This window comes from Cylas formicarius, unplaced genomic scaffold (genome assembly GCF_029955315.1).
Source record: "Cylas formicarius isolate icCylForm1 unplaced genomic scaffold, icCylForm1.1 PGA_scaffold_8__14_contigs__length_24414737, whole genome shotgun sequence".
NCBI classification, from domain to species: domain Eukaryota; kingdom Metazoa; phylum Arthropoda; class Insecta; order Coleoptera; family Brentidae; genus Cylas; species Cylas formicarius.
Window position 1 is genome coordinate 1581028 of NW_026844361.1, and position 27879 is coordinate 1608906.

The following is a 27879-nucleotide window of genomic DNA, read 5'->3' on the forward strand; positions in this document are numbered from 1 at the left end:
GTTTCGACATACACTTGAGGATTAGCTTCGCTCCAAATGCGGCAGTTTTGTTTGTTGACGTAGCCATTCAACCAGAAGTGCTCTTCATCGCTAAACAAAATTTTCGACGAATCTACGCCTTACTTGATGATCGTTTGGCTTCAATTCTTGCACGAGTTGGATTTTGTAAGCACGTAAACCAAGATCCTTCCGCAAAATCTTCCATAAAGTGGATGGACACAGATCCAATTCCTGTGCTCGATGGCGGATGGACTCATTCGGGTCTTCTTCAATGCTACGCTCTACAGCAGCAATAGCTTGTTCTGTACGCACCGTACGGCGTCTCTGGAGTTGTCAATAAGAGTAAACGTGGTGCGAAAACGTTCCATAGTTAATCGAATTAACTGCTCTGATGGACGATTTTGTCGACGATAAAATAGACGTAGTGCGCGATACTTATTCCGCACAGAACTCATCCGAGACAACATTCATGTCCATCATCATTTAGCTCCCCCCCCCCCCCCCCCAAAATAGTCCATATATTTCTGCTGAAATTCTAAATTTATTTGTAATACATGATTATACAGATTGAGGAAGTTTCTTTCACGCCACATATTGACTCTGCTGTGTCTGCCGCGAATAAAATATACGGGTTTATAGCACGGAACTCTCGAGACTTAACAGATTTAGAAACTTGTGATATTATATGGAGCCCGTTTTACCAACTCCAAGGAAGCTGGAATCTGTACAACGAATGGTTTTTAGGCATGATAATAAGTATCCCCCAATTGATATCAGCAATACTTCGCTTCGTAATAGACATAACTCACACTCGGCGGTATTCTTGTACAAAATTATTCATAATCAGGTTCTTGACCCAGGCCTCTTATCAAAATTGAACCTTGGTGTTTCCAGGGTTTCTACGCCGCATAAGAATATTTCAAAATTTTCCCCTTTCCACAGAATGTGCGATCTGTGCAACTGTTCTTCTGTACGCAACGTTAAAACATGTTGTTCAAGGAATGGCATAGAATTATTTTTGTTTTATTCTACAATGTATTAGCATTTTTTTTAATTTGTCACTTATGTTCCTGTTCTGTAGTTGGGTTTATCATGTTGAACAGTATATCTAAATAAATCAATAAAATATATAAATAATTCAGAAGGTTCAAGAAAAAATTTCTAGAGAATGAAAGTATTAAGCCTGCGAGAGTTCGTATCCTGAAGCATTTATATACGCAGTGAAAAAGATTTACGTATTTCAAGAAATTCCGTTGACAGGATTTTCAAACAGCACGTAATGTACCCCTGTAAATTTTTATACCGTGTACGTTCCCCATCAAGAAGATTTTGCTCGGAGTACAGAATTTTGCGAGATATTCCTAACTCATAGCCAAGAGAACCCAGATTTTTTGCGTAAAATAATTTGGACTGATGAGTACAAATTTACACGAGAAGGTATTTTTAATAGACAAACTTTGGGCAACAGAAAATCAACTCTCATAAATATTGTTCATCAATCAATTGATCGAATACGCAGAACTTTAGGCCCCTTAAATGGAATGAGATAGAGAGCGTGAAAGTCTGTCATGATCCGTTTCACACAACGAAAAACGTCCCTAATATTAATAAAGAAGTCATTAACACACAGATTTTTTTTGCAAGAATTTTGTTCCGATTCTCAAAACTTAATGCTTCTAAAGTTTTATTAAATGTGCAAGAACGTAATATTAATGCTTAGCGGGCAATACTTTTAATCGGGATACATTAATGACCTATGACATGTATTAATGTCCTAGTACATTCATTCTACGCCTAGTAAACATCAACCATTAATATATTTTGTATCAATTAATATTTAAGGAGCACCTATTATACATTAATTAACAATCTGTAAACACTATTATAATGCAAAAAGCATTAATGGTATGCTCGAAATAAGGAAGAAACAAATATTGGTATAACGATACCAGAATTGATATAGGGTGTCCCATAATTAATCGTACAGGGTACAGAATTGTTGGTAAAAATTTAGGCGAACCTACCTTAGTATAAATGTTGATAATAACCAAGACAGGGGATGTCAAACTGAGGCTTTTATTTTAGATTTTCCTAAGTAACCTACTTTAAAATAATAATTTTATCATAAATTTTGTCATTGTCTTTCAATTATTGGGAAATTTAAATTCAAGGGGATTTGAAAACAGGTAAGAGATGGACACAGCTAGTTTAAATTTAAAGCAGTTGTGCAATGTGATTTTCCTAAATTTTTTTCAAAATAATAATTCACAAAATGTAAAGGAATAAATTAAAGTTAATAGAATGTAAGCCTAAAGACTGAAAACTATTTTCCGAAATGTTTAAGTTTTAAAACTACCCATTTGTATTTTTTGAGGAAACCAAACTCAAGATCAATTGAAGAGTGGTATGTGCGAAAATTACATTTTTGATGTAATCAAGAAAAACTGTTTAAATTTACAGCAATGGTTATAATTGCCGGTTTTCGTAAAAATAAGGCAAATGCAGATTAATCATTACGATAGGCACATATTTCTTTTCTCAGGACATGCGGCGGGTCACGTACGACAATTCTAACGCAAAATGTTATTATATTAAAAAATGGCACATACCTCCTTTAACATTTCCACTCTTCAATTGTGAAAAAAAAACCCTTTGTAATTTAGAGTCTGTATATTCATTTAAACCTTTTTTAACTAGCATTTTAGAGAAAATAATAATAATAACTTGTCCAAAATGACTGAATTAATTCACATCATCCCACTCTTTTATTACAAACTTACAACCACAGGCACATTAATAATAACTGGAATACGTTTTGTTTGCTCACTCGCGTTTTTATGTTTTGCGTTACAATATCTATTTTGTTTCTCATAAAACTTCTATTAGTTGTTCGTTGCGAGAAACCCGATATTTTAGATCAAAAACTCCGTCAGCGAAAAGGTTATTCATGGAAAACCACCTATAAATGTACAGGGCATTTATATTTTGTACCATACCTACAACCAAATCTTGAAGGGTTACAAAAAAAAACTTTAAATACAAAAAGTTCAGTTTTTTTTTGTTGTTTATCGCCTTTTGGTAATTATAGAATAAAAAATGAGTTGCAAATCCAAGTCCATATACGCCCCGTATATTTTACTTTATTTGACAAGAAATTCTTTTGGATTTCGCTAATATTCTGTTATTTGCAAATTTATGTCATGGGTGTGACTTTTTAGTGGTTGTACCTAATTAACTTTCTCAAAATAGCTCAGGAAAATAAAATTTTCCTCATTTCTTTCGACAACAACATAACCACCAATACACGGTAATAACAAATAACTTAATTTTACCTCACTTTATTTATTTATTCTATATTCTTTTCACCATTTCACCGAATTCACAATTTCTAATGGATTGAGATCGGGACTGTTAGCTGGCCATAACCCCTGTTTATCCAATTACTTCATTTATGTGATGGGGTGCAGACATATAAATTCATTAAATAGTTGGAAGAGAATTGCATCCAAAAGCCATTCGATTTTATTTTGAAGAAAATTGAAGTATCTAATGTTCAGGAAACAATAGTGGCCAACTTTCGAATGTTGTGGACATTTATGGAAATTTTTTGTTACAAGAACTTGATTTTTGCTTGCCAAGGTTGAACGATTGAAATATTTAAGTACTACTTACTACTTCTAATAGCGATTTTTGAAAATGAAGGAAAGCAAAATATATAGTTGTTGAAATATTTTTTCATTGTTGGGAAACGTTTAACAACAATCGCAAAAAAATTATATTTTAAAATTAAACGGCAACGATAATTTTAAAAAATAAGTTATAGGAAATAGGAATAGAAAGCAACTGTAATTTATTCAGTGTTCTGTTCTAGAGTAAATTACAATTATAATAGGTAAGAGATAACAAAGGTTTTTCTAATAAGAAGTGCTATTTTGATATTCAAAGAAAAATGGCATTTTCTGTGATAAATGATTGGATGTTTATAATAATGTGTAAAGATTGATGTTATTTGTAAATTCTGTTCCCATTCCGCTGCATTTCTTCATTTTCTTTAGGCTTTATTCAAATAAATCTTGAACAGTGTGGGGGAGAGATAGCATCCTTGGTCTACAATGCTTTTAATTAACTTCCCATAGACCCGACTCACTGTGCTAGTGACCGAAATGGGTGAGTGTTATCCAGGCCTCCTTCCAATAGCAGATATTATTATACATAATAATTATAATTAATTATTACAAAGTATTTTTTATTTCAAAGAAACTTCCACAGGCTACTGTAATACTTTTTTCAAAAATTCTGGATTCCTTCTGCGTCGGTTTTTGCTGACGTTTCGCCAATCATCCTGTTGACTTCTTCAGAGCTTGACTGAAACTGGCTCGGGGGCGGGCGGTTTTATGGAATAAAATTTCATGTCCAGTTTCGTGATTGTGTTCGACAACAGCTGATGAGTTTATTTGTCTCTCCAATATTTTCTTTGCCGCATATGCATGGAATGCTGTAAGCTCCTGGCATCTTAAATGGAATTTTGTCATAGATGCATTGAAGATGTTGAGAGATTTTTGGACAAGTGGTAAATCTGGTTTTGATGTTATACTTCTTTAGAACCTTTGATATGTGGTCAGTGATGTTGTGAATCTAAGGAAGGACCACAGTGGCAAATGTAGGATTGCTTTCGGCCTCATTGCTATTAGAAGGTTATGGTGAAGTGTATTTTTTGATGGAACGCTTAATATCTTTAATGTTGAAATTATTAGAGGGAAGAGCAGAAGTAAGGTGTTTTTATTCTGGGTTCAGTGACTCAGGCTGAGATAGTTATACTGCTCTGTAAATAAGAGAGTTGGCAAGCTATGATTTTTGGACCGGATGGTGATGTGACTTTGCATTAAGGATCGGTCTGTGTGCGTAGGTTTTCTGTAAACACAATGACCCAATGTTAAGTCTGATTTTCTATTGATAAGAATATCTAAGAATGGAAGGTTATTATTAGTTTCCAACTCAATGGTAAAACGCATGTCAGGGTGTATAGAGTTTAAATGTCTAAGAAAATGTACTAAGCTTTCTTGACCATGAGACCAAATAACAAAAGTATCATCAACATGGTGTTTCCATAACTTGTGTGTTTTCGATGAAAGGTGTCGAGAGCTTTCTTCTCAAAGGCTTTCATAAATATATTCGCGATGACTGGTGATAGTGGAGAATCCATAGCATTTCCCGACGTTTGTTCAGCCCGCTCCGCCCCCCTCAAACAATATGTAAGCAGGTCCAGAGTAAAATGCGAGCCAGTTTCAGTCAAGATCTGAAGAAGCCAACAGGATGATTGGCGAAACGTCAGCAAGTTCGACCCAGCAAAAACCGACGCAGCAGAAATCCAGAAGTTTTGTAAAAATTATTACAAAGTATTTAATAAAAAAACACGTTACTGATTAGATTAAAAAAATTATTATTGGTATTATATATATATATATATATATATATATATATATATATATATATATATATATATATATATATATATATATATATATATATATATATATATATATATATATATATAATTGTTTCTATTTTCAAAAGTCGGGTTAGAGAACTTTTGGGATCGCTAATTTAAATTTGCGCGTTCGCCCAGTTTCTCAAACCCGCGTAACCCATGTGACGGCTTGTGCGCAACCGCACAGGAAAAGGAGGAAGTTTTTTGACATTTGAGATTCGAAAAGACACTTCCGCATGGTCCGGCGCCAGAAACAGAGCCGATTCCGCAAGTCCGCGAGTTTCAAGCGCGAGTGCAATAAACGGGGCCCCGTCTTCACAGTGGATCGTTGCCTATCGTGTTCGCTTTTTTTACCATTTCGCATCTCAAAAGGGTTAAGCCAACCGTGAACCGTTCGACCCTATTGGAACCCTTAACATTCTGGTCCTTCTTCTGCCTGATTATTTGAAAAAGCGCGTGGAAAATGCAATCTATTTAGATTTTCTTACCATTTTGCACGTATTTGTACCTTGTTTTGCAGCAATCACGTTTTTTATCTCTGTTGCTAACCGGTTTTTCTGCACTCTCCGGACATCGTTTTTTGCTCGCATCGCATCGCGCACTTCGCAACTTGCAAGATCGCATTTGAAATTTGGCTGGTTGGCCACGGGACAATTGAACCCAACCACATTCGTTTGACACTCGTATACCACTAATTTGTTTGTTTACGTTTTCGCGTCTTGTATTCCAAGTTTCGCGTTCGAATAAATTGAATCACCTCCTTTTAGACTTATTGCCTAACCATTTGTTTTACCATTTTTGAATTGAAAATTGCCGCCGCGTCGAATTCACGAACTTTTTGAAAATTCGAATTTGTTTGTTTACCTTTGCAGGAGCCTTTACATTACATTTAAAAATGAGTGAATACACAGGCCTTACTAGACAGCAGAAGTTCATCCTAACCCGTTGTGAGAATACGCTCACAAAAGCGCAAATGGCGCAAGATACACATGCTGACACGAAAGACTTGAAAGTTTTTCAACTGCGTCTATCGGACTTGGACTCTCTCATTACTCAATTTGATGATTTGCACTGTCGAGTATGCAGGTTAGATTTAAACGAGAAGCAGGAAAGCGAACAGGAAGCACTGGTAGCTTCATTTGACGAGATAAAATATTCTATAAAATCCATTGCTCGCGATCTTCTTCTTGATACATTCCCACAAAATCTTTCATTATTGCCGATGATCAGACAAGGCCATACCACGGGTTTGGAAATTCAAAAAGTAAACGTACCAACCTTCAACGGGGATTTGAAAGCGTGGCCCACCTTCATCGATTTATTCAACAGTTTAGTCCATGATAGAACCGAGCTCAGTGAAATTGCCAAGTTTCAAGCACTGAGCACAGCCCTTGTCGGTGACGCCCAATTATCTATCCGCAAAATTCCATTGGTCGCTGCAAATTACAGGGTTGCTTATGATTCCGCCGTGCGTATATACAATAATAAGAGGCGCCTTATTACCAACTACTGGACTAACATTTATTCAGCACCATCTGCTAAAGCTAACAACGCTCGGGAATTGAGAAAATTGCTCTTGACTTTCCGGGAAAATTTCGAAGCCCTCTCACACTACAACGACCTCAACCTTCTAGACTTTGTTAAAATGAATATCCTCCTCCAGAAAGTGGATCCTTCTCTCAAACAAACAAAATAGACATCCCAACCTACACCAACCTGTTTACGTTTCTGGAAAAAAACTGTCGTGCCTTGGAAAACTGTAATTTGTCAGAAAAACCTGCTGATCCAATAGTCCCTTTTCGTTCCAATAGTCCCTTTTCGTTCTAGTGGTGGGAAAAGGGGAGGTAAACCCCCTTACAGTTTGCCCACCCGAATCGATAATAATAGTGTAGTTGTTGTAAGCAGCAAGGTTTCCACCCCCTAATTAAGTGCGACAAGTTTTTAGAGATGGAAGTACCACAACGCCATGTTTTGTTTTAATTATTTTAGGGCTCATTCAGTGTTATCCTTTACACACGAAGGCGTATGCCACCTTTGTTCTGGACGCCACAACACACTACTTTGTTTCTCGAAAAAGCCTCTCAAAACCAACCCGCCAAGCAACTCGTCTACCCCTAAAAGTACCATGTGCACCTCCACAAACATTGAACGTTCCGATACCAAGTCTGTTTTGTTTGCTACCGTCCAAGTGTTGATATTGAATTCGAATAAGGAGTTTGTACCCTGCCGAGCCTTATTCGACACCGCAAGTGAAGCCAATTTTGTTACTCTGTCATGTGCCAAAAAATTAGATTTGTCCATTGTTCCAAATAGCACACCAATCCAAGGTTTGAATAACATGACTTGTAACGTCCCCCATGGAAACATCAACCTCCAAATTTCCTCCCAGTATTATAGCGATAGTATATTTAAGTGTGAAGCTATCATTACCCCGAACATCTGTGGACTTGTCCCTCCTACCAAGGTGAACAACGTTCCTTCCCAGTGGCCCTACCTAGATGGTTTGGACTTAGCCGACCCAGATTTCAGCAATCCAAGTGAAGTGGAAATCCTACTCGGCGTTGACTTATTTAGCCAAATCCTCGTTCCAGGTTTTGTGAAAGAACGTAAACACCATATTCGGTTGGGTACTATTGGGTGGTACCAAAAAAACTGGTCCTAAAACCCTTACCTTGCTGACTACCTTAGACTCTCCCGTTAATGCTTTGAACCAGACCTTGAGAAAATTTTGGAAAATTGAATGTGTCCCTACCAAAGTCCCTCTCACCGACGAGAAACAAACATGTGAAGAGATTTTTTCGTCTACCTATGCTAGAGACCCCTCTGGCAACTATATCGTTAGGCTCCCGTTTCGAGAGACCTCCCCCAACCTCGGTGATTCTAGAAACCAGGCATTGCACAGGTTTAATTTGTTAGAGGCAAGACTCAACAAAAATCCACGCCTTCGTACCTTGTATAACGAGTTCATGCAAGATTATGCCGACCAGGGTCACATGACCATCAGTTCATCCTGCGATTACCCATCGTATTATTTCCCGCACCACTGTGCGATGAAAGACGACAGTGGTTCCACAAAAATTAGAGTTGTGTTTGACGGTTCATCTAAAACTTCCGATGGTTTAAGCTTGAACGATGTTTTATTAGTCGGACCTAAACTACAAAACGACATCGTGAAAGTGTTAATATCATTTAGATGTTTCCCTGTAGTATTTAGTACTGAAATCCGTCAGATGTTCCGAAATATTATCGTAAACGAACAAGACATCAAATACCAGAAAATTTTATGGAGATTCAATCCACTTGAACCAATCCGTGAATACCACTTACGCACCGTGACATATGGTTTAAACTGTAGCCCTTACTTGGCAATCAGGATACTGCACCAATTGGTAAACGACCACGGAAAAGACTACCCCCTCGCATCTTCCAGTATCTTAGACTCGTCCTATGTAGATGACCTGATGGATTTTTCGCTATCCATAGAGCAGGGATTAGAACTTCAAAGACAACTGATTGGGTTGTTAAATTGTGGAGGTTTCGAACTGCGAAAATGAACCTTCAACTGCCAAGAGCTTCTTGCGAACATCCCAGAGAGGCATCAACAAAGTATTTCCTTTTCAGATAAGGATACCACAGTCCTTAAAGTATTGGGACTGCAATGGAACCCAGTGTTAGACGTCGTCTCGTACTACGTTAAACCATTGTCCCGTGATTATACAAAGAGAGTTGTCTGGTCTGAGATCGCTCGGATTTACGATCCTTTGGGTTTCCTGGCACCAGTAGTCGCGGTTGCCAAGTGTTTGATCCAACGTCTGGGGTTGCAGTTTTTTTTTTCCGTAGCGTCACAACCCTTCGTGGGTCTTAGCTGCATCTACGACTCGTCTCCATCTGTCCCTGTCCAACACAACCTCCTTCCAGTTCCGTACTCCCAAGATTTTTACATCCTCTTCGATATTGTCCCTCCATCTGAGCCTTGGTCTTCCTAAGGGTCTCTTTCCTGCTGGGTTTTCTTCCCATATCCTCTTTACAAGACGTTCATTCGGCGATCTCTGCACGTGTCCAGCCCACCTGAGCCTTTGTGCTTTTATTTCGTTTACTAAACTCGGTCTTTTGTACATGTCGTTAAGCTCCGCATTCGTTCTTATTCGATATTGACCCGTTCTCTCATCTATTGTTGGTCCAAAGATTTTCCGCAACATCCTTCGTTCAAAGCGTCTTAACACTAGTTCGTTCTGCTTTGTCATTGTCCATGTTTCCGAGCCATACCTTACGATTGGCTTGATTACTGCCGAATATATCCGTAGTTTTGAGTTCCTAGATATCAGTCGGGACTTAAACAGGTTCTGCAAGGCGAAAAAACATTTATTGCCCTTTTGTATTCTTGCTTTTATTTCGCTGGTGATATCGTTATCCGAAGTTATAACTGCTCCTAGGTACTGAAATTGGTTTACGCATTCAAAATTGTGGGTGTCCATGGTTATGTTCTGTCCTATTCTGCCCCTTCCTGCTCTCCGTCCGGCCCACATATATTTGGTCTTGTCCTCGTTGATCATGAGTCCTACCTTCTTGGTCTCCTTCTCTATGTTCATGAACATTTCTTTTGTTTTAATCGTACTGCTTCCTACCGTATCAATGTCATCGGCAAATGCCAAAATCATTTCTGGGCCCTTATTTGTAAATATTTCCAAGCCGATATTCGCTTCTTTGATGGCCATGTCCAGCACTATGTTGAAAAGCAATGGTGAAAGTCCATCGCCCTGTTTTAGGCCATTGTTACTGGAGAAAGCCTCGGTGTTGTTCTTTCCTATCCTAACTTTGGCTTTAGAGTTTTCTATGCATATCTTGGTTAGCCTTATGACCTTTTTTGGTACCCCTATGCCTTCCAACGCTTGCCAGATACTTTCCCTGGTGATGCTATCATATGCTTGGCAGAAATCTACGAACAGTTGGTGAACCTCTCTGTTAAACTCCCAGCTTTTCTCTAGGAGCTGTCTTATGGTGAATATTTGATCTGTTGTTGATCTCTTGGGTCGAAACCCGCATTGGTAGTCCCCTAAGTTGTCTTCTGCGTATGGGGATATGCGTCCTCTTAGTACATTTGACAGAACCTTGTAGGTAGGGCTTCTGTTTTCCATATGTTTTTCAACAGCTCTAGTATGGCAGTATCTAGATGTTTCCCTCCATATTTTATGCATTCCGCCGTAATGGAGTCCTCACCCGGGGCCTTGTTATTCTTTAATTGGTTTATTGCCCTTTTAATCTCCTCTAGCGTGGGTTCTTGCACATGCTCCTCCGCACTTTGGTATACCTTCTTCGTGTTCTTCCAAGAGAAAGGTATTCATAGCCAATCGTGTTACAACTATTCAAGAAAAAATACCACCAGATTGTTGGTACCACATTAATGGTTTTGAAAATCCTGCCCATTGTTTGTCCAGACCTTTGCTTCCCAACCAATTCATTGATCATCCCTTGTAATTCAAAGGTCCACCCTGGTTATCGTCTCCCTCAGAGCTGTGGCCCGTTTTTAACAACTTGGCTCCAGACGAAATCGATACCCCTACAGAAGAGAACCGATTAGCGTTTGTCAACTACTACTACAAACCCCCTCGTAAACTGGGCCCATTCTTAGATACTCTGGGCGTTCTCAGAGTGGGGGGAAGGTTGCGTCACACGGACCTTGAGTACGAAGTTAAGCATCCTATATTGTTACCCCGAGATCATAGAATCACCACATTAATAATAGAGAAATTCCATAAAACTCACGGACACCCAGGTCCTCGCCTACTAGAACATTTGCTAGCCCAGCAGTTCTGGATATTGTCCGTTAAGCGTGCCATTCGCAGTGTGATAGCACATTGCGTCATTTGTGCCAGAACCAACCCCAAACCTTACAGTCCATACATGGGCGACCTGCCCAAGGCCAGGGTCTCGCAGCTCAAACCTTTTTCTCACGTCAGTGTGGACTTCATGGGACCTTTTCAAATTACCTTGGCGAAGCGCAGAGGCGCTAAAAGCCAGAAAGCACACGCATGTATCTTCGTTTGTTTCCCCACCAAGGCGATCCACTTAGAAGCCGTATCTGACCTATCTGTCGAAGCTTTTCTAGCGGCCCTTCGTAGATTCGTAGGCCGAAGAGGTCGGTGCTCTTCCATCTACAGCGACCAGGGAACAAACTTAACCGGCGCTAACAAACTTCTCTCTTCCTACTGCCGCCAGGCAGCGGAACTACTCGCCATCAAATGGTATTTCAACCCCCCAGCTGGGTCACACTTTGGCGGTCTCCATGAATCTGGGGTGAAATCCACCAAAAGCCACCTCCGTAGGAGGCGATTCTTAACTCGCGACTTTTCTGTTGTATCAGTCCAGACCCTAACGAACTTCTACCTCTAACGCCAGGCCATTTCCTTACTCTTGAACCCTTGACAGCCCCATCCGACCAAAGCCTCACAGACCAAAAAATTAACCGCCTCACCGGTTGGCAACTAGTGCAACAAATGCATCAGCATTTTTGGCGCCGCTGGCACGTAGAATACCTGCACTCGCTACAACAGAGGGAGAAGTGGAACACCCCCCATAACCCCCCAAAGGTTGGCACGTTAGTGGTTCTGAGAGACGAAAACTTGCCCCCATTGAGATGGACCCTCGGTCGAGTAGTCCAAATTTACCCAAGTCCTGATAAAATACCGCGAATAGTCTAAGTCAAAACCGCAAAGGGCCTGCTCGACAGACCACTGGTCAAAGTGTGCCCTTTACCAGTCAACTAGCCAACTTCCCAACCGTGTTTCGTCCTACATACTTGTTTTCAAAAGAGACAATTGATTGCATCGAACCAATTGTCACTTGTTCCGCTCCGCTAGGGATACAGGAGTGTTTGCTGCAAAACCGTGCAAAGAGAATTTCGTTTAGTTTCTTCTTATTTGTTACATTTAGTTTTTTTTTTTATAAAACATTTTGTATAAAAATTAGTATTTTTATAGTGGGGGGAATGTTCAGAATCCATTGTTTCTATTTTCAAAAGTCGGGTTAGAGACCTTTTGGGATCGCTAATTTAAATTTGCGCGTTCGCCCAGTTTCTCAAACCCGCGTAACCCATGTGACGGCTTGTGTGCAACCGCACAGGAAAAGGAGGATTCGAAAAGACACTTCCGCATGGTCCGACGCCAGAAACAGAGAGCCGATTGCGCAAGTCCGCGAGTTTCAAGCGCGAGTGCAATAAACGGGGTCCCGTCCGGAACCGACGACACGATAGCCTGCGGTAAGTCTTCACAGTGGGTCGTTGCCTATCGTGTTCGCTTTTTTTACCATTTCGCATCCCAAAAGGGTTAAGCCAACCGTGAACCGTTCGACCCTATTGGAAACCTATATAAGCTGAGGCGCATCTGTCAAACTCCTTATTATATGGTTTAATTTTTATATGAGGCAATCAAAATATGAAAAAAGAATACATAAGCTCAATTTCCGTCTAAACTATGCAAAATTTGAATAGGAATTTCTTAAGAAAATGACCTTTATTTTAACCAAGGATTCCAAAAATATCGAAATATATAGGCTGTTACATTTAAAATATCAAAGTTGATGTCGGGGAGGACACTGTGGGGCAACCTGTATGCCTTGCCCCACCCTCCTTATTAATGGCGTAATTTCTACTTGTGAAATATTAAAAAATTACAGCTTAAAAGGTGACTTAACACTTCTTATAACACTTTAGATCTTTTGTATTTACAGTATTTTTCTAACTCTTCAAGATTTGGTTGTAGGTTTGGTGCAAAAAATATAAACAAATACACTGTAAGAGACTGTAATTCTTCTTCTTCGTAACTACTTTCGCGCGGAACTCTAGGTTGCAGTTCCCCGATGGAAGCGCCGCTGTTGAATTTTTCCGATTCCGTGAATTCGAACGGTCTCTTCCTCGGCCTCGAATGGCCGAACATGATGCCACCGATTTCGTTCCCCGGGTGCTCGCCAGACGCCGCCTCCGTCGAGCCCCACGCAGCGGACGTCCAAAATATAAAGTAAGAAAGGATCACGCCTCCGCACATACCGCAAAATGGCTTCTTTAGAGCGACAAAACTACATTTTTCGATAAAAAACAAAGCACTAATATCCGTTTATATTTCGTCCGAATTATGTTTAATAAAATCGCAGGCCTCTTTGCAAATAAACGCCTCTCGCGCAACTGTCACGCTAACTCAGTTATGCCGAAGTATTTCACAGTTACAGTTCGTCTTTGTATCGAATTTAAAGTATTTTACGCAGTTTTCTTAGATGAATCTTAAAGCTACAGGTATCTATTACTACTTAATAATTAGTTAATTAATTAAAAAAATAATTAATTAATAATTTGCGTAATCCTTTTTTTATATTGTTAAACTAGAAAATTTCAAATACATCTATTTTCTTAAAAATTTTGTAAAAACGTTATTGTAAGGTTGAATTAAAAAAAAAGTTCCCCAATAAAACTTTAACGATGTTATTGTTATAGGGTAAAGTCATTAACAAAAAAACGTTCTTAATTGAGTGACAAGGCAGGGCAGGTATATTTCTTTCTTTCTGATATATTTCTTGAGTGTTGGCCATTTGTGGCAGTGTTGAATAATCGTTTTTGCTGTTCGTTTCGAACAAATTATTTTACAAGAAGAAGAAATCATTTGTCACTTAATGCAAAACAGGTTGTCAAAAATGTGTAAGGAACTTCAATTAGTAGACTTATTTAACAAGAAGCTTTAAAATAAGCCTATCTTCAAAAACGACAATTTCGTCGATAAGGGATATTATTAATAGTGGAGAATTGATAAAAAGGAATAAACGTAGTGGTTTTCAAACTCACCATATAGACAATAGAGATCAGAACCTAATAATGTCTTTTATAAATATAAGCCGTGCCGGATTCTGTGGTGGAGCATTGCACGCGGCGGTTTAACCTCCGTTCGCTCCCGACAGAATCCCTTGTATTCGTCCTCAAAAGTTTGATATCGGTTTCCACTGTGTGGACTTAGTGTGACTAGTGACACGCCGGTATGGAGGCCCGATGGGCCCGGATGGCCAGCGGAGGGAGCGGGGGGAAGCCGATTTTTTTGCTATCGGTCAGAATCGTTTTTTGCTAGCTGAGCAAATTATTGGTTATTTTTCTTCTTTGTACGTGGTGGTCATTGACCAGAAGCGAAAATCCTCGACGGAAGTCGGCAATGGGCGAATGATCCTAGCAGTCGAGCCCAAAATTTTTTTGTGAAACGCATAATTGAATTGAATAAGCCGTGCCACCCTCCATAAAGTTGTTTGTAAAATAGGATTTACATACCGCAAAATAGATAAAAGGCAAATAGTGATGGAATTGCACAGAATAGACACTTGGAGATTTAATTACCTTCAAGAAATTAAAAGATATAGATTAGATAACAGATCTATAATTTACCTTGATGAAACGTGGTTCGATACATACTACACTACACAAGGGATGGGTTGATTCCAATCAAAAATGTCCCAAACTGATTGCTGTTGTCTGCAAAGCATATTAAGGCTTGGATTATCACGAGAATACAAGCACCGAACTTTTTGAAAATTGGTCTCAAAACAATCTTTTAAAAAATATTTCGAATGACAGTGTTGTTGTCATGGATGACGCGAGCTACCCGAGCTGTTTGCTACGCAAAGCCCCAGCCTCATCAAATTGAAAAACTGAAATCCAGGAGTATTTGTTAGAAAATGATATTTATTTTGGATTCAGTTACAAAAAAGCGCACCTTTTGGAAGTCCTAAATTCATATGCAATTAAAAACGAGTATGTAATAATTTGTTTAATCTTTTTTTTATTGCTAGGCTAGCAAATTAATTTTCTTAAAAATTTTGTAAAAACGTCATTTCAAGTAAGAATTAAAAAAAAGTTACGTTTAGTACCACCTTTTTTTTCTAGTTTGTGTTATTGCTCTATTTCTGGATAAGAAATAAAATAAAATCTAGCTATCCTAAATCATCCCGTTTTATTATATCTGCATTTGTTTGCAGGTACTGGAAATGCCCCAATTTGAAAAATATTAATCTAAGCAGGAAAGAACTATTCATAGTATAAAACGGTGTTAATTTTTATAAACAATCATCATCGCAGTGCAATAAACATTTAGTCAGTTATATTAAGTGTATATAAACTTCCAAAAATATCAGAGAAGCGGCTAAAAGATGTGATAAAAGTGTTTGTGTCTAAACTTTCAATAAAATGGAAAAAAGTCATCAAAAAAGATATATGAAGAGTAATTATTTTTGAATAGAAGTAGAGGTAACCATTTTAAATCAATACGCTGTCTGTACTCCAACGACATCGATACAGCGAGGACCAAAAAAGTTATTTAGTGAAAAATGCAAGATGTCCCAGCAGAGCTATTGTTGCAGCATTGTGTTCTGAGAAATTTGAGCGTGCAGTAGAATACAGTTTAATAAAAAGTGGTGAAAAAACTACAGCAAAAGTGGTAAATCTTGCAATATCATCAACACCAAAGAGACTTAAGAAAATGCTTCATCTTTAACCTCTACTATGGATGTTTATACCACGGAAGAAGATCTCGGTCTGATGGTAGAAATAAATATAAAAAATATAACACTTCAAAGAGGAGCAAAAAGAAAGGGGGGTATTATTTAGCCTTCATACTCTACTATCGCTGAAGCAAAAAAAAAGTTATCCACCAGGTATGTTTATTACGGAGAGAGCTAGCCCATATTCACTCGAAAGTATTGTTGCAGAATGTTCCAGATAAAGTCATAAACATAAATATATTTTATAAATGTGGTCTTGACGGTCGAGGTGGCCACAGCATTTTCAAGCGAAACTTTGCCAAATATTGGCGATGCTAACATTATATTGTGTACAATTTTACCTCTGGAAATATTAATTCAATCCAGAGATAAAAACAAATTTTTTGGAAGAACTTGAGTTCATCTTCAACTAGATATTGTCGTGATATAGGTTTTAAATTAAAAAAAGAACCAAAGGAGACACGAAAGGGGAGTACTTCCCGATGGTCTGCACCATGATTATTAGAAAAACATGTAATGTGCCACGCCAAGCGTGTAACGTATGCAAGACCACCCCAAAGACCACAATGACAAAAAAAATGATAAGTACAGCTGCAGTATGTGACTCATCTACATATAAATTTGGAATGCCTGCGTTACATGCATATCTTTGATGCTACGAATACATGCTTCATATTTCTTCTGAAGTGGACAACAAAGTATGACAGGCAAGAAGCTAAGAGACAAAAGAAAAAATAGGAAAAAATCTAAATTTTACACAGAAGTGGTTATAGACCTACCAAAATATGGGGAAGGCGATAGGAACGATGGTAACACGACCCGTATTTTTTTATTTTTTTTTGATAATCCAACGTTAGTATCGGCAATATCGATATAAATCGAGATTTAATTTCTAGATTTGTAAATATTTTGCATAAGCTGTTGCTCCAGAGAAATGATATTATCTAGTCCTTCCCTCTGCCTATTGGGCAATTATCTAAAGATGTGTTAGAGGCCAGTCATGAGTTACAAAACCTTACGACTTTTTCATGGCAAAAAAATTAAAACCAATACGGACGTCGTACACTGGCTGCTTGTTTCATCTGACCCGCTAATTACTTCTTATGGGACAATCTGCAGAATCTGATTCTGACACTCTGGATGAAGAAAAGTAACTTTTGTTTTATTGTTGTCCTTGTTATTGTGTTAAAAATGACCAAAAAAATGTTTTGTAATTAGATAAGATAATACGAATAAAAATATTTCTTAAAAATCTTAAACTCTAAATTTTATTCCTAAATCTATTTTTACCTTTAAACCAGCCTTTTTAAATTCATGATATCTATGCTAAAAATGTATAGGTTAGTTTTGTACGGAAATATGGTTTGCACGTAAACTCTCAGTTTATTTATATAAAATAAAATCAATGAATATGTTTTTGTTGCTGCAAAGTACCTATTTTGCCGTATGTGTGCCGCACGGTGGAACGCCTCCGCGTTAAACGTTGGGCATTGGGCGAAAAATCACATTTGGAAATAGTTGCTTCATTTCGTTCGAAAACAGTTCTTCGCAAATCTTTGCTTGACCTGGTTTCCCAGTAAGAGGAACGATTTACGGTATTGGGAAAACGGATGTTCCTAAAAATGTGAAGAAAAAAAAATTATTTAACTATCAGCCGTTTTCTGCAACATTTTCTTATATTAATGATACATAGAGTAAACACTGTTTTAACGCTGAGATAAATTCAAAACTTTTTGGATAGATGCTTTTTACTCTGAAAAGAAAGTGGTGGGGGCGCTCCAACATTTCCGCAAATAAATGTCAATAACTGCAAAAAAAGCATTTCCTAGGCTATCAGACACGCTATGAGTGAGTTGATTGCGACTAAATAATGGCAAACAAATAATTTTCTGATTTTTTTTTTAATACAATGATATGAATTTTCTTAGAAAGCATTTGAATGCCTATAATTGCTATGGAATATTCGTGTTTCTCTGAATTATTCATAGTAAAAGTATTTGTTTAAGTTGACAATTTGTTATTTTTATTTAGTATAATAATTCCAGAATTACTATATATACCGGCTGATCCAAGTGAAGTGTTCATCATTGATAACATTCCTATGAGTATAGATACAAAGTAGGTTAAATTAGCAAACTAGTAGTTTTTTGTCACTGATTACGATTACTAAAATTAAAACATTTCTCTTGTAGACTAAATGACTATTAGTGATTGCAGAATACAACTCCATTTTCTTTTTATTGTTTTATTTGAGTGTTCTAAACAATACTAATAACACCAATTTCGACTTTTTCAATTATTATTAAAAAAAATTAATTCCTTCCGACTTTGTATCTCTACTCATAACCAAGGTGCCAACGCTAAACATTTATGAGCGTTCTTCTAAATATATAACAAAAAATATTTACAAAATTTCTGGATTCATTCTGCGTCGTTTGTTGTTGATTTGAACCTGCTGACGTTTCGCCTTTCATCCTGTTGGGTTCTTCAGAGCCTAATTAAAACTGCTTCGTATTCTACTCTGTAAAGTCTGTTCATAGATATAAGAAAGTGAATAACTGATACGAATTAAGGAAAGACTCGTGCAAGCTGTAAGAATGAAATATGGCCGAACAGGTCCATACTTTGCTTAGAAATTAATTATTTGGGGTTTTGTTAGAAAAGATACTAAACAATATTTATTTATTTATGTATGTATTTATGTTTAAATCTAAAATAAAATTACAAATTATTTTTATTATCTACTAAAATTACTTAAAATTATTGACATAATATGTCAGTATCACTATCGCTATCATCGCCTGTTCAAATTATTATTTGTTCTATATTATTTGCAACATGGATATAAGATTGTTCTGCTTTTCCTATATGTTTAACAGAATTTGTCCAACTTTGTGCAGGGATGTTAAAAACTTCGGTTTCTATAAGTTTGATGGCATTGGAGTTAACACGGGGAAAAACATTGTTACGACGAATGGCAGATTTCAGTTGGTGCTAAACATGTTCAATGGGATTAAATATACAGTGGTAAGGTGGAAGCCTTAAAACTGTATGCCCTAGATTTTTTGCATAATTATCACAGATGTATTCCTTTTGTAGGTTCAAGCTTTGTAGAACTTCAATTAATTGCTTTTTGGTATAATCCAGAGAAGAATCTTTAATTTTTTCGCAGGCAGAGAAAGTCCATTTGGAATCCAACCATCCAAAATAGTTATTCTTTTACCTCTTTTTGATGGCGCTTTTGTTTTACACTTATCAGTTGAGTCAACCCAACCCTTTTTCCTGGTATCATAAGTGTCGAACCAGGTCTCATCCAAGTAAATAATTGACCTTTGTTGTTCTCTGTAAATCATCATTTTTTCTAGATATTCTAGTCTCCATTTCCGAATTCTAAAGGATTCCATTAAAACTTGCCTTTTGTAATTTTTTTTAAATCGAAAACCGATGTGTTGAATACATTTCCATAAGGTAGTTCTGCCACATTTAACACCGGTTTCATCTTTTTCAAGCCTCCTAATTAAGATATATAATGTAGGCACGCTTTGCTCCTTGTATAACTGGTAAATGTTACTCCTTATTATATCTTGATCACTTTCATCTACACTCGAGAAAATGTCAGCATCGCTTCTTTTTTTCATCGCTGAAATGGGATTATTCACAATTTTCCATACAGTTGATGTTGGAATTTTCGTCAATGTGGCAGTTTCTTCTAAGGATGCTTGCTTGCTGCATTGCACGTATAATGAGAGTCAAATAAACATTGTTTATAACTTCTTTAGTCTCAATAGAATAGTATTTTCTACATTTGGGCGGGAGCATCTCCTGAGATACACTAGACTCGCACATATTTTGCATAATTCGCACACGATTCAAAACACTATGTATTACACACGAAATAAGAATGATTACTAATAAACTTAAACTAAGTAGTATACCAAACCAAAGAATATTAAACACAGGTGGGTATAAAATTATTTTCTATTACGCACCACAATTTTACCTGAATTTAAATTCCGAAACTTTAGGTAATACTCTTGTTGCATTGAATGTTAATGACCACTCTTGGATAATCCCATTCAAAAGCAATTGGTCACTTTCTTATATCTAAGAACAGACCATACTTGCTTATATGGTAATGAGGGAAGAGGAGCTAAAGGAGGGCATAAACATTGTCTCGGATGACTGATTCCCATATTGTAGGCAGGTAAAGACCTGAGTCGCGGTTAAGATTGTTTGTCTATAGATTTCTATATATTCTGGAATTTTATGTTGGTAGAATGCAAGAATTTTAGTTTTATCGAATAAGGTTTGTTGTCCGGTTTCGTTATTGTGATTTTCTTTGCCAACATTGGGTCATTCTGTTTACAGAAAACCTACGCACACGAACCGATACCTTAAAACATGGTCATATAATCATCCAGCTCAAAAATCATCGGTTATCAACTCTCTTCTTTACAGAGCCGTAAAACTATCTCGGCTCGAGTTACTGTACCCAGAAATAAAAGCCCTTACCTCTGCTCTTCTCTCTAATAACTTCCACATTAGAGATATTAAGCGTTCCATCACAAAATGCACTTCATCACAACATTTCAAGTCTTATAAGTCCGAAAGCAACCTCGCACTTGCCACTGTTGTCCTTCCGTGCATTCAAAACATCACTGACCACATATCAAAAGTTTTTAATATAAAGTCAAATCAGATTTACCACTTGTCGAAAAATTTCTCAATGTCTTCGATCCGTTTGCAGGGGTTTACATATGCTGTAAAGAATACATTGGAGAGGCCAGGCTCAAAGAACATGAAAAAGCCTTAAGACCGCAGTTGCGGAACAGAACTATGAAACCTGATATCAAATCGTACTCGATAAAAGTAAAATTCTTTCGAGAATCCAGCAACTAAACAATTTTAACCGCTACTCAGCTCATAATCTTTCACCAATATGGCAATCACTCATGCTCCTCCTTTAGCTCCGCCACCCTCAAACAATATATAACCATCTTCAGAAGTGATAGAATTTTTTTAGTTTCCTCAACAGCACGTTATTAACCTATTAACGTCCGACGGTATACATCGCATTTTTTCATAATGCGTCGCGCGAAGCGCTTAACGGTGTCGACTTGCAGCGACCTCCAAGACCGTCTCAACGACACTATCTCCATAGCGGACAGGATCACCGGGTCTATGCGGGCCAACCTGATCGATTCTCCCGACCACATTTTGCTGTCCGAGGTGGACGACTGCACCGGGTATGCGATGGGGATGTCGCCAGTGGCCCACGACGACGACATCTCCATAGACTCAGACCTGCTGACGCTGAAGCCGAGGGCGGAAAACGCGGGTCGCGAATGATTGTTTTATTTCTTTTGTTGACGATTATACGACGATTTTATTCGAAAAATGCTTTTTTTTTACGTCGCCGTGATATTGAGGTTTTCGAGCTGGGAAGTTCTGTGCAGACAATATCTTCACTCTCCGGCAAATACTAGGAAAACGAACAACTAGAAACATGCTAAAGCATGTGATTTTTATTGATCTCGAGAAGGGTTACGATACAGTAACCTGAAGCTTCTATTTGACAGGCTCAAGAAATCTGATATGCGTGCCAGACAGTTTGTGCAGACGAGGGGATGCAGCCCAGCGCTCCAGTACCGAACTGATCGACAGACAGAAAGGTACCAGAGCAGGATACAGTCCTTACGAAGGTGTATAGGGTTTCTATACAGTTTTTGGTTCATTCGATCGGATTTTTGGACAGAAACCAGAATTTCTTGACTATTCTACCGGATTCGCGGTTCATTGAACGGATTCCGTTGGTCAATTGGATTTTCAAGAGTCTTCACATCCAGCGAAATGGCGTATGAATATGAACATTACAAAAAAAAAATATACCGGATATTTCGAATTTGACTCTCACCATTAGGATCTCGGTAACTGTGTGTAAATTAAATTAGGGAAAAGTTGCGCATCGATGATTTCAATAATGTTCCGTTTTGAAATTGAAGTTATTTTTGTTACTTTCGGAAATATGGCGAAAAATCTGAAATTTCGCGTTTTCGACTTTATTTTTTTATGTCTTTAATTTAAAACTTAAGGAAAATCTGGAAATTCATTATTATTGGAACTTGTTACAATACTGAAGAGCCCATATTATTTTCTTTTTATTGGCGTTTCACAAGTTGTATTTCTGTTCCCTCAAATTCGAAATATTGATCATCGTTTTGTAATTTATTTATTATCTTTACATATAGCTATTATTATTGTTAACTTTTTTAAAATACCCTGAAGCTTCTCATTAATTGTACATTCATAATCTTAATTTAGTTTTACAAACGAAGTAAACTCAGAGCGATTTCTATCCAATAATTAAAACAATGTTTTCCGAGATATTTCCCACGCTTTGAATTTTGACGTTTGTTTGTTCTGACGGTCATGTCAGTGGATGTATTTGTGTTGTTTTGCGAAAATGTAACCAAAAACTAACGGTTGTAGAAAAAGTATAGCATGCAACACGTTCGGTAAACTTTTTAAGCGACTCATTTATTAAAAACTCGATCCGCTGCGCTCCGCTCGTGTCAAATAAACTCTTGAGTCAAATACCGTTTACCGCACTTGTTGCATAATATACTATTTCGATGTCTCGATACCATTTATATGGTTCTCATAATAAAGTTTTACAATGTGTCGTTTTTCTTCATTGGTGAAGTCCAAGATATTAAAATGTCGTCGACAGATATGAAAATTCGTAGCTTACTATTGTATAAAAGTTTTTGTTAAATATTTAGAATTTGAGGGAACACAAATACAACTTGTGATACATCAATAAAAAGGCAATAATACGGGCTATTCAACACTGCAAAAATACAATATGGCGACCATAAGAAAAAATAAAGTTATGATGATTTGAGGAAAACGAAACGTCGTAAGGAATTTTTGACCTGGCCATAAGAGGAAGACTAAAAAGTTGTAATGTATTTACAGATAGAGTTTTAAAATATAGATATAAAAAAATGAAACCAACACCGAAAGTTTCAGATTTTCCGCCATACTTCCGGAAGTAACAATAACTTCAATTTCAAAACGGAATATTATTGAACTCACCGATGGGCAACTTTGCCCTAATTTAAGTAACCCTGTGTCTCTTACCGTTACCGATATCCTAATAGTGAGATTCGAATTTAAAAAACCCGGTATGCGAATAGGCGATAAAGACGAAGACCCGGATCTGGAGATCAGACTGTTACAGAAAACAAGGTCACAAAAATGTGCAGATTCTCCTTACTATGGTCTAACCAACTCTCAACAAGAAAAATCCCTATTTATCCTATAATAGTAGAACCCGTCCTAACTTATGGTTCGGGGTCGGAGGTGACAAACGACACAGAAAACAAAGAAAAAAATAGACGCAGTTCAATTGGATTATCTGAGAAGGGCTTTTCGAATATCAAGGACTGAACGCAAGAAAAATAATGAAATTAGAAGGCAAGATTGCTTGCAAAAAATCGTCGGTGAGCGGGGTAAGTTAGTAGCAAATAGCGCGACTCACCTTTTTATTTTAAAACGAAGGTGCTTCGGGGATTCTTGTCCCAGAGGAGCGACGCATTGTTTTTCTATCGTGATCCTGCGGACCGCTATGGAATTTTCATAAAATCGATGTCATTTTATTGTGAATGCACACTGTATAAAGTGTCCTTCACATCTCGTCGAACTTCAAAGTTACGGCAAACTACGGTAAATGTTAAAATTTGTACAGGTAATTGCAATTTAAAATTATATTTTTTCAAATATCTTGCGCCCCCTGTATTATAGACGAAACCTTAAACTCTCTCTCGACACACTATCAAATTATCACATCTTTAAAAGTTTTTCATTTATCGCCAAGAATTCACCCACAAAAGCGGAAATTTCCATGATCTATTACAATTTTTTGCCCACAAACGACGTACCCTGTATATAATTCCAACAATGTTCGAAATAGAGGATATAGCCCTGGATCTCCTTAGTTTCCTAATATCCGAATTTTTCCAATGGAGTTATTGGTTTTCAAGAAATTACTTGTATTCTGAAACCATGCAATACGTGGTAATATTAAACGACGTCATCGCGTCTAGATTGAGGGTGAGAAATAGTGATTTTCATTTGGATTATTTCAAATATCTCGAGCAGCGTATGTGATAGACGAAAACCGTAAATACAAAAATTGGAGCCCTTGATACGGCCTACTTGTTGGAACGGATTAGCTATTGTTTGGACGAATTTTGATTTACGGTTAATAATTTACTCTCAAAAAGAACAATTTTCAGGGTCTTTTAGATTTTTGTCTATAACTAAAACACCTTGTATATAATCGAAAAAATGCGTAAACAAAAGTTACAGCGCCGGGTCTCCCACGTATTACAGATGTAAAATTTTTCCGATCGGATGAATGGCTTTGGAGGAAAACCTGTTTTTCTGGATACCAAAATAACCACCAAAAAAAATTCAAAAATTTAAATTTAAAGAGTCTAAATAAGAGTCCAGACTTCAACTTCTCTCCCAAGTCTGTAGTCCGTAGCTGCAAATTTGGGTACTGTTCTTTAATACTGCACGGAATATCGCGAACATCCTGTAAATACAAAAGTTTAAGCTACTTGGGGTTGGGGTTGGGGATTGGGGTTGGGCTACTGACATCTAAAACACAAATTTGAAATTATTGCCAATTTTCACTAATACGGGGACTAATTTTTCAGTTTTTTTGAATTTGCGGCGCACCCTGTATATTTTTGAAAAATTGTCAAGAATAAAAATTTATGGAGTCGTTTCCTCTGCGTATTCTGGTTTTTTTGGTCTTGTAAATAGTTTTTGAAAAATGATCTTTTTTGTAGACCCTCGCACATGCGATTTTTAATACTTCCCGACTCCCCAGCCCCCCCATTTTCAATAGGTTTCGTTACGGGGCAAAGCTGCATTTATGTGCCAACTATGAAGTCGATTGCTTTAAATTTCGGACACTCATCGTCCAAAAAAAAATCGAAAATCGCGAAAAAAAGATGGATACCGGCGTCGGATCAGAGCCATTTCTTATAAGCTTATGTACCTCGTGGAGGTTTAAAAAGGCGTCAAATTTCTATTTTGTAGCTGCAATGGTTCGAAAGTTATTCAGAAAAAACCAAAAGACGAGAACGGAGAACGGACAAACAGAAAAAAAAAATTTTTTTTCGACGGTGATTTCTGTGCCAACGGCCATCCCGCAGGTCTTACCGTTACCGATATACAATATTTTTATACTAGCACAGATACTTTCGAGAATTCGATTTCATCGATTTTTGAAAGTAACAAGGCAAGTAATATGGTACGGACGTTCTAATTTTGCCCAGTAAACAAACGGAAACGGTAAACGATAACGATAACCTCGTGGCTTTAAAAACATGGAGGATGGAGCCATAAGAGCAGACGCTTGGCGATCGAAATGCGAAAAAAAGATGGAAATTTTGGCTCCATTTTAAAAAGAATACTTCATATGTACATATGTCCTATACGTCTTAACTTTTGAGATACAGGGCGGTGGTAAAGTTTGAAAAAATAAAATATATTTTTTAATATATGTAATTGTTAGTGCCAATGTGTTTTTTTTGCAATAAACTCATGAAAACGTAAAATTCTCAAAACTTTTACTGCTCCTTCGATTACCGCACAACATTCTGGTTCCTCCGAACCTGATTTTGAGCCACCAACAAGCGTTAAAAGTGAAAAACCTGTGGATTACTGCGCTCCTGCAAAAGCGATTGCCCCTACACCGAGTCGCTTTTCTCTCTATTCCATCTACCGACTTCACGGCTCCGCTAACGTTTCAGCGATGCACCGCCGACCGAGCAGATACGACGTTGACCAGAAACCACTGCACCAGGTTTGAAAACAGCCTGTGACATAAGTGCCTTTATTTGACAACTGCTTTACATTTTATTTTGAACATTTCGTTTCATTTTTATGTATTTAGCGCAATTACACGTGTTGGTGACATTTGAAACCCTTTTAACACCGCATTGCCTTGGAGATTCTTGAGCAATAGCAATCAATCGATTTCTCAATGTAGAATGTAAATATCATGAGTTCGGCTTTCTTTCTTCCTCATCATTCTGTGTTCAAGGAGTGTGTATTTGATGGTTCTTCAAAGTCCTCATCAGGTTATCACTCAACTAATGTTAGTAGGTCCAACCATACAAGGCAATTTATTAAACATCCTTCTGCGATTCAGACGACACAACATTGTTTAGACATTGCTGAGATGTATAGACAAGTGCTCATAACACCCAATCAACGCAAACTACAAAGAATTATTTGGCGTTTTAACCCCGATGACGAGTGTCTTGTTTACAATCTTAACACTGTAACCTACGGTACTACTTCTGCCCCATTTCTCGCCATAAGATCCTTACACGAGGTGGTTCATCGCCATAAAATTGATTTACCAAAAGTTTGCTCCATAATCCTTCATGATTTTTATGTAGATGGTCTTCTAACTGGTGGCGACGCCAAAGGAGAAGTTCAAGAAATAAAGGATAAACTATCCAAACTCTTATGTGATTACGGTTTTCCAGTTCAAAAATGGTCATCAAATGACACATCAATTCAATCAAATTCCGAATCCAACATTCTTCATATCGGAGAAGAGCAAAACAAAACATTGGATTACTATTATTATATATTACTACTATTTAAAACACGACAATCTTTAATATGCTATGAATTTACGTCACAATGTCAAAGTAACTAAACCATAAATTCTTTCTATAATTTCACAACTTAATACTTAACTTAAACTTAACACTGCCAAAACTCGCGTTGCACCCTTAAAACAAATTACCATTCCAAGACTGAAATTTTGTGGTGCGTTGTTGCCAGCTCAACTAGCATCAAGAGTAATTTCATCAACCAACATCAATTTCCAACTGGTAACTCATTATGGGCGCTTTATGGACATATTTCCATGTTCGCAACGCATCGTAGGCAAAAATTCGGGTAATGGCCGACTTCGGCTATCGCGAATAACATATAGTTGCGAAATTTTTTTCGTTAAATCCACCCAAAAATATTTTTCTCTGTGGAGTTTAAAACTAAAATATATGCGTATAGCGAACATAGTAATATAAAATCAGGGACCTTTATTATTCAGCTCTTGTTTAGGGAAAAACAAAGTCCGATCATAAAATTTTCTCCAAAATTTGAAATTTCAACAAAAGTTTGAATTGCATTACTTACACCGATTAATATTTATTTGAAACTGAAAATTTGAAGTTACTTTTGGTACGAGCGTCGTTGCGAAATCGGAAATTCGTAAACACGTGGGTTATTTTCAAAATTTGAATGTAATCGAGCAAGCGGGTACTTTTAAAAAATACGCGTGGGTACGAAGGACGCGAGATATCCTAACGGTTGAATTAATTTAAAGTGCCCGAGATAAAAATGTATAAAGATGAGTTTTTAATAGCACTCCTCGTAAGTGGAGCAGGTTTTGGGATAGTAGCTTTTCGAGTCAGTGCCGCTTAGAGACTCACCCAGCTTAATTTTTAGTGTAAGTAGTTTAGTTCAGTTTTCCATTTTGAGAACAATTCAATTAATTTTTATCTGCAAGGAAAGTGTTTTTTGTGATTACCCATTTATAAATATCGTTTAACTTGAATTCATATAAAAATTGGTACACTCACGTAAGTCTTTGCAATTACTTCATAGTTTACTATTAACTAATTATTATACTTATAATTAATAACAAAACAATAAATTAATCTTAACTATTGTTATAATAAAAACTAATTTCATTTAAATTAAAGAATCCAATTTTGGGTACTTTCTATGGGGTCCCCCGGTTATTTTTTGAGATAGAACGTCGCGGT

The 27879-nt window shown here is 37.3% G+C and overlaps 2 protein-coding genes across 2 annotated transcripts in view; both read left to right on the forward strand.

Moving 5' to 3' along the window:
* The window catches only part of LOC132706243 (retinal homeobox protein Rx-A-like), a 33756-nt gene extending 12375 nt beyond the window's left edge, over nt 1-21381 (forward strand). Inside the window, exons 4-5 of the mRNA XM_060677458.1 lie at nt 13329-13500; nt 21136-21381. Coding sequence (XP_060533441.1) covers nt 13329-13500; nt 21136-21361 — 398 coding nt within the window. The 3' untranslated portion in view covers nt 21362-21381. The remainder of the gene's footprint in view (nt 1-13328; nt 13501-21135) is intronic.
* Nucleotides 21382-27484: 6103 nt separating this feature from the next.
* Nucleotides 27485-27879, forward strand: part of LOC132706309 (probable cytochrome P450 6a23) — a 94773-nt gene continuing 94378 nt past the window's right edge. The window contains exon 1 of the mRNA XM_060677576.1: nt 27485-27560. The gene's annotated coding sequence lies outside the window, so the exon portion shown is untranslated. The remainder of the gene's footprint in view (nt 27561-27879) is intronic.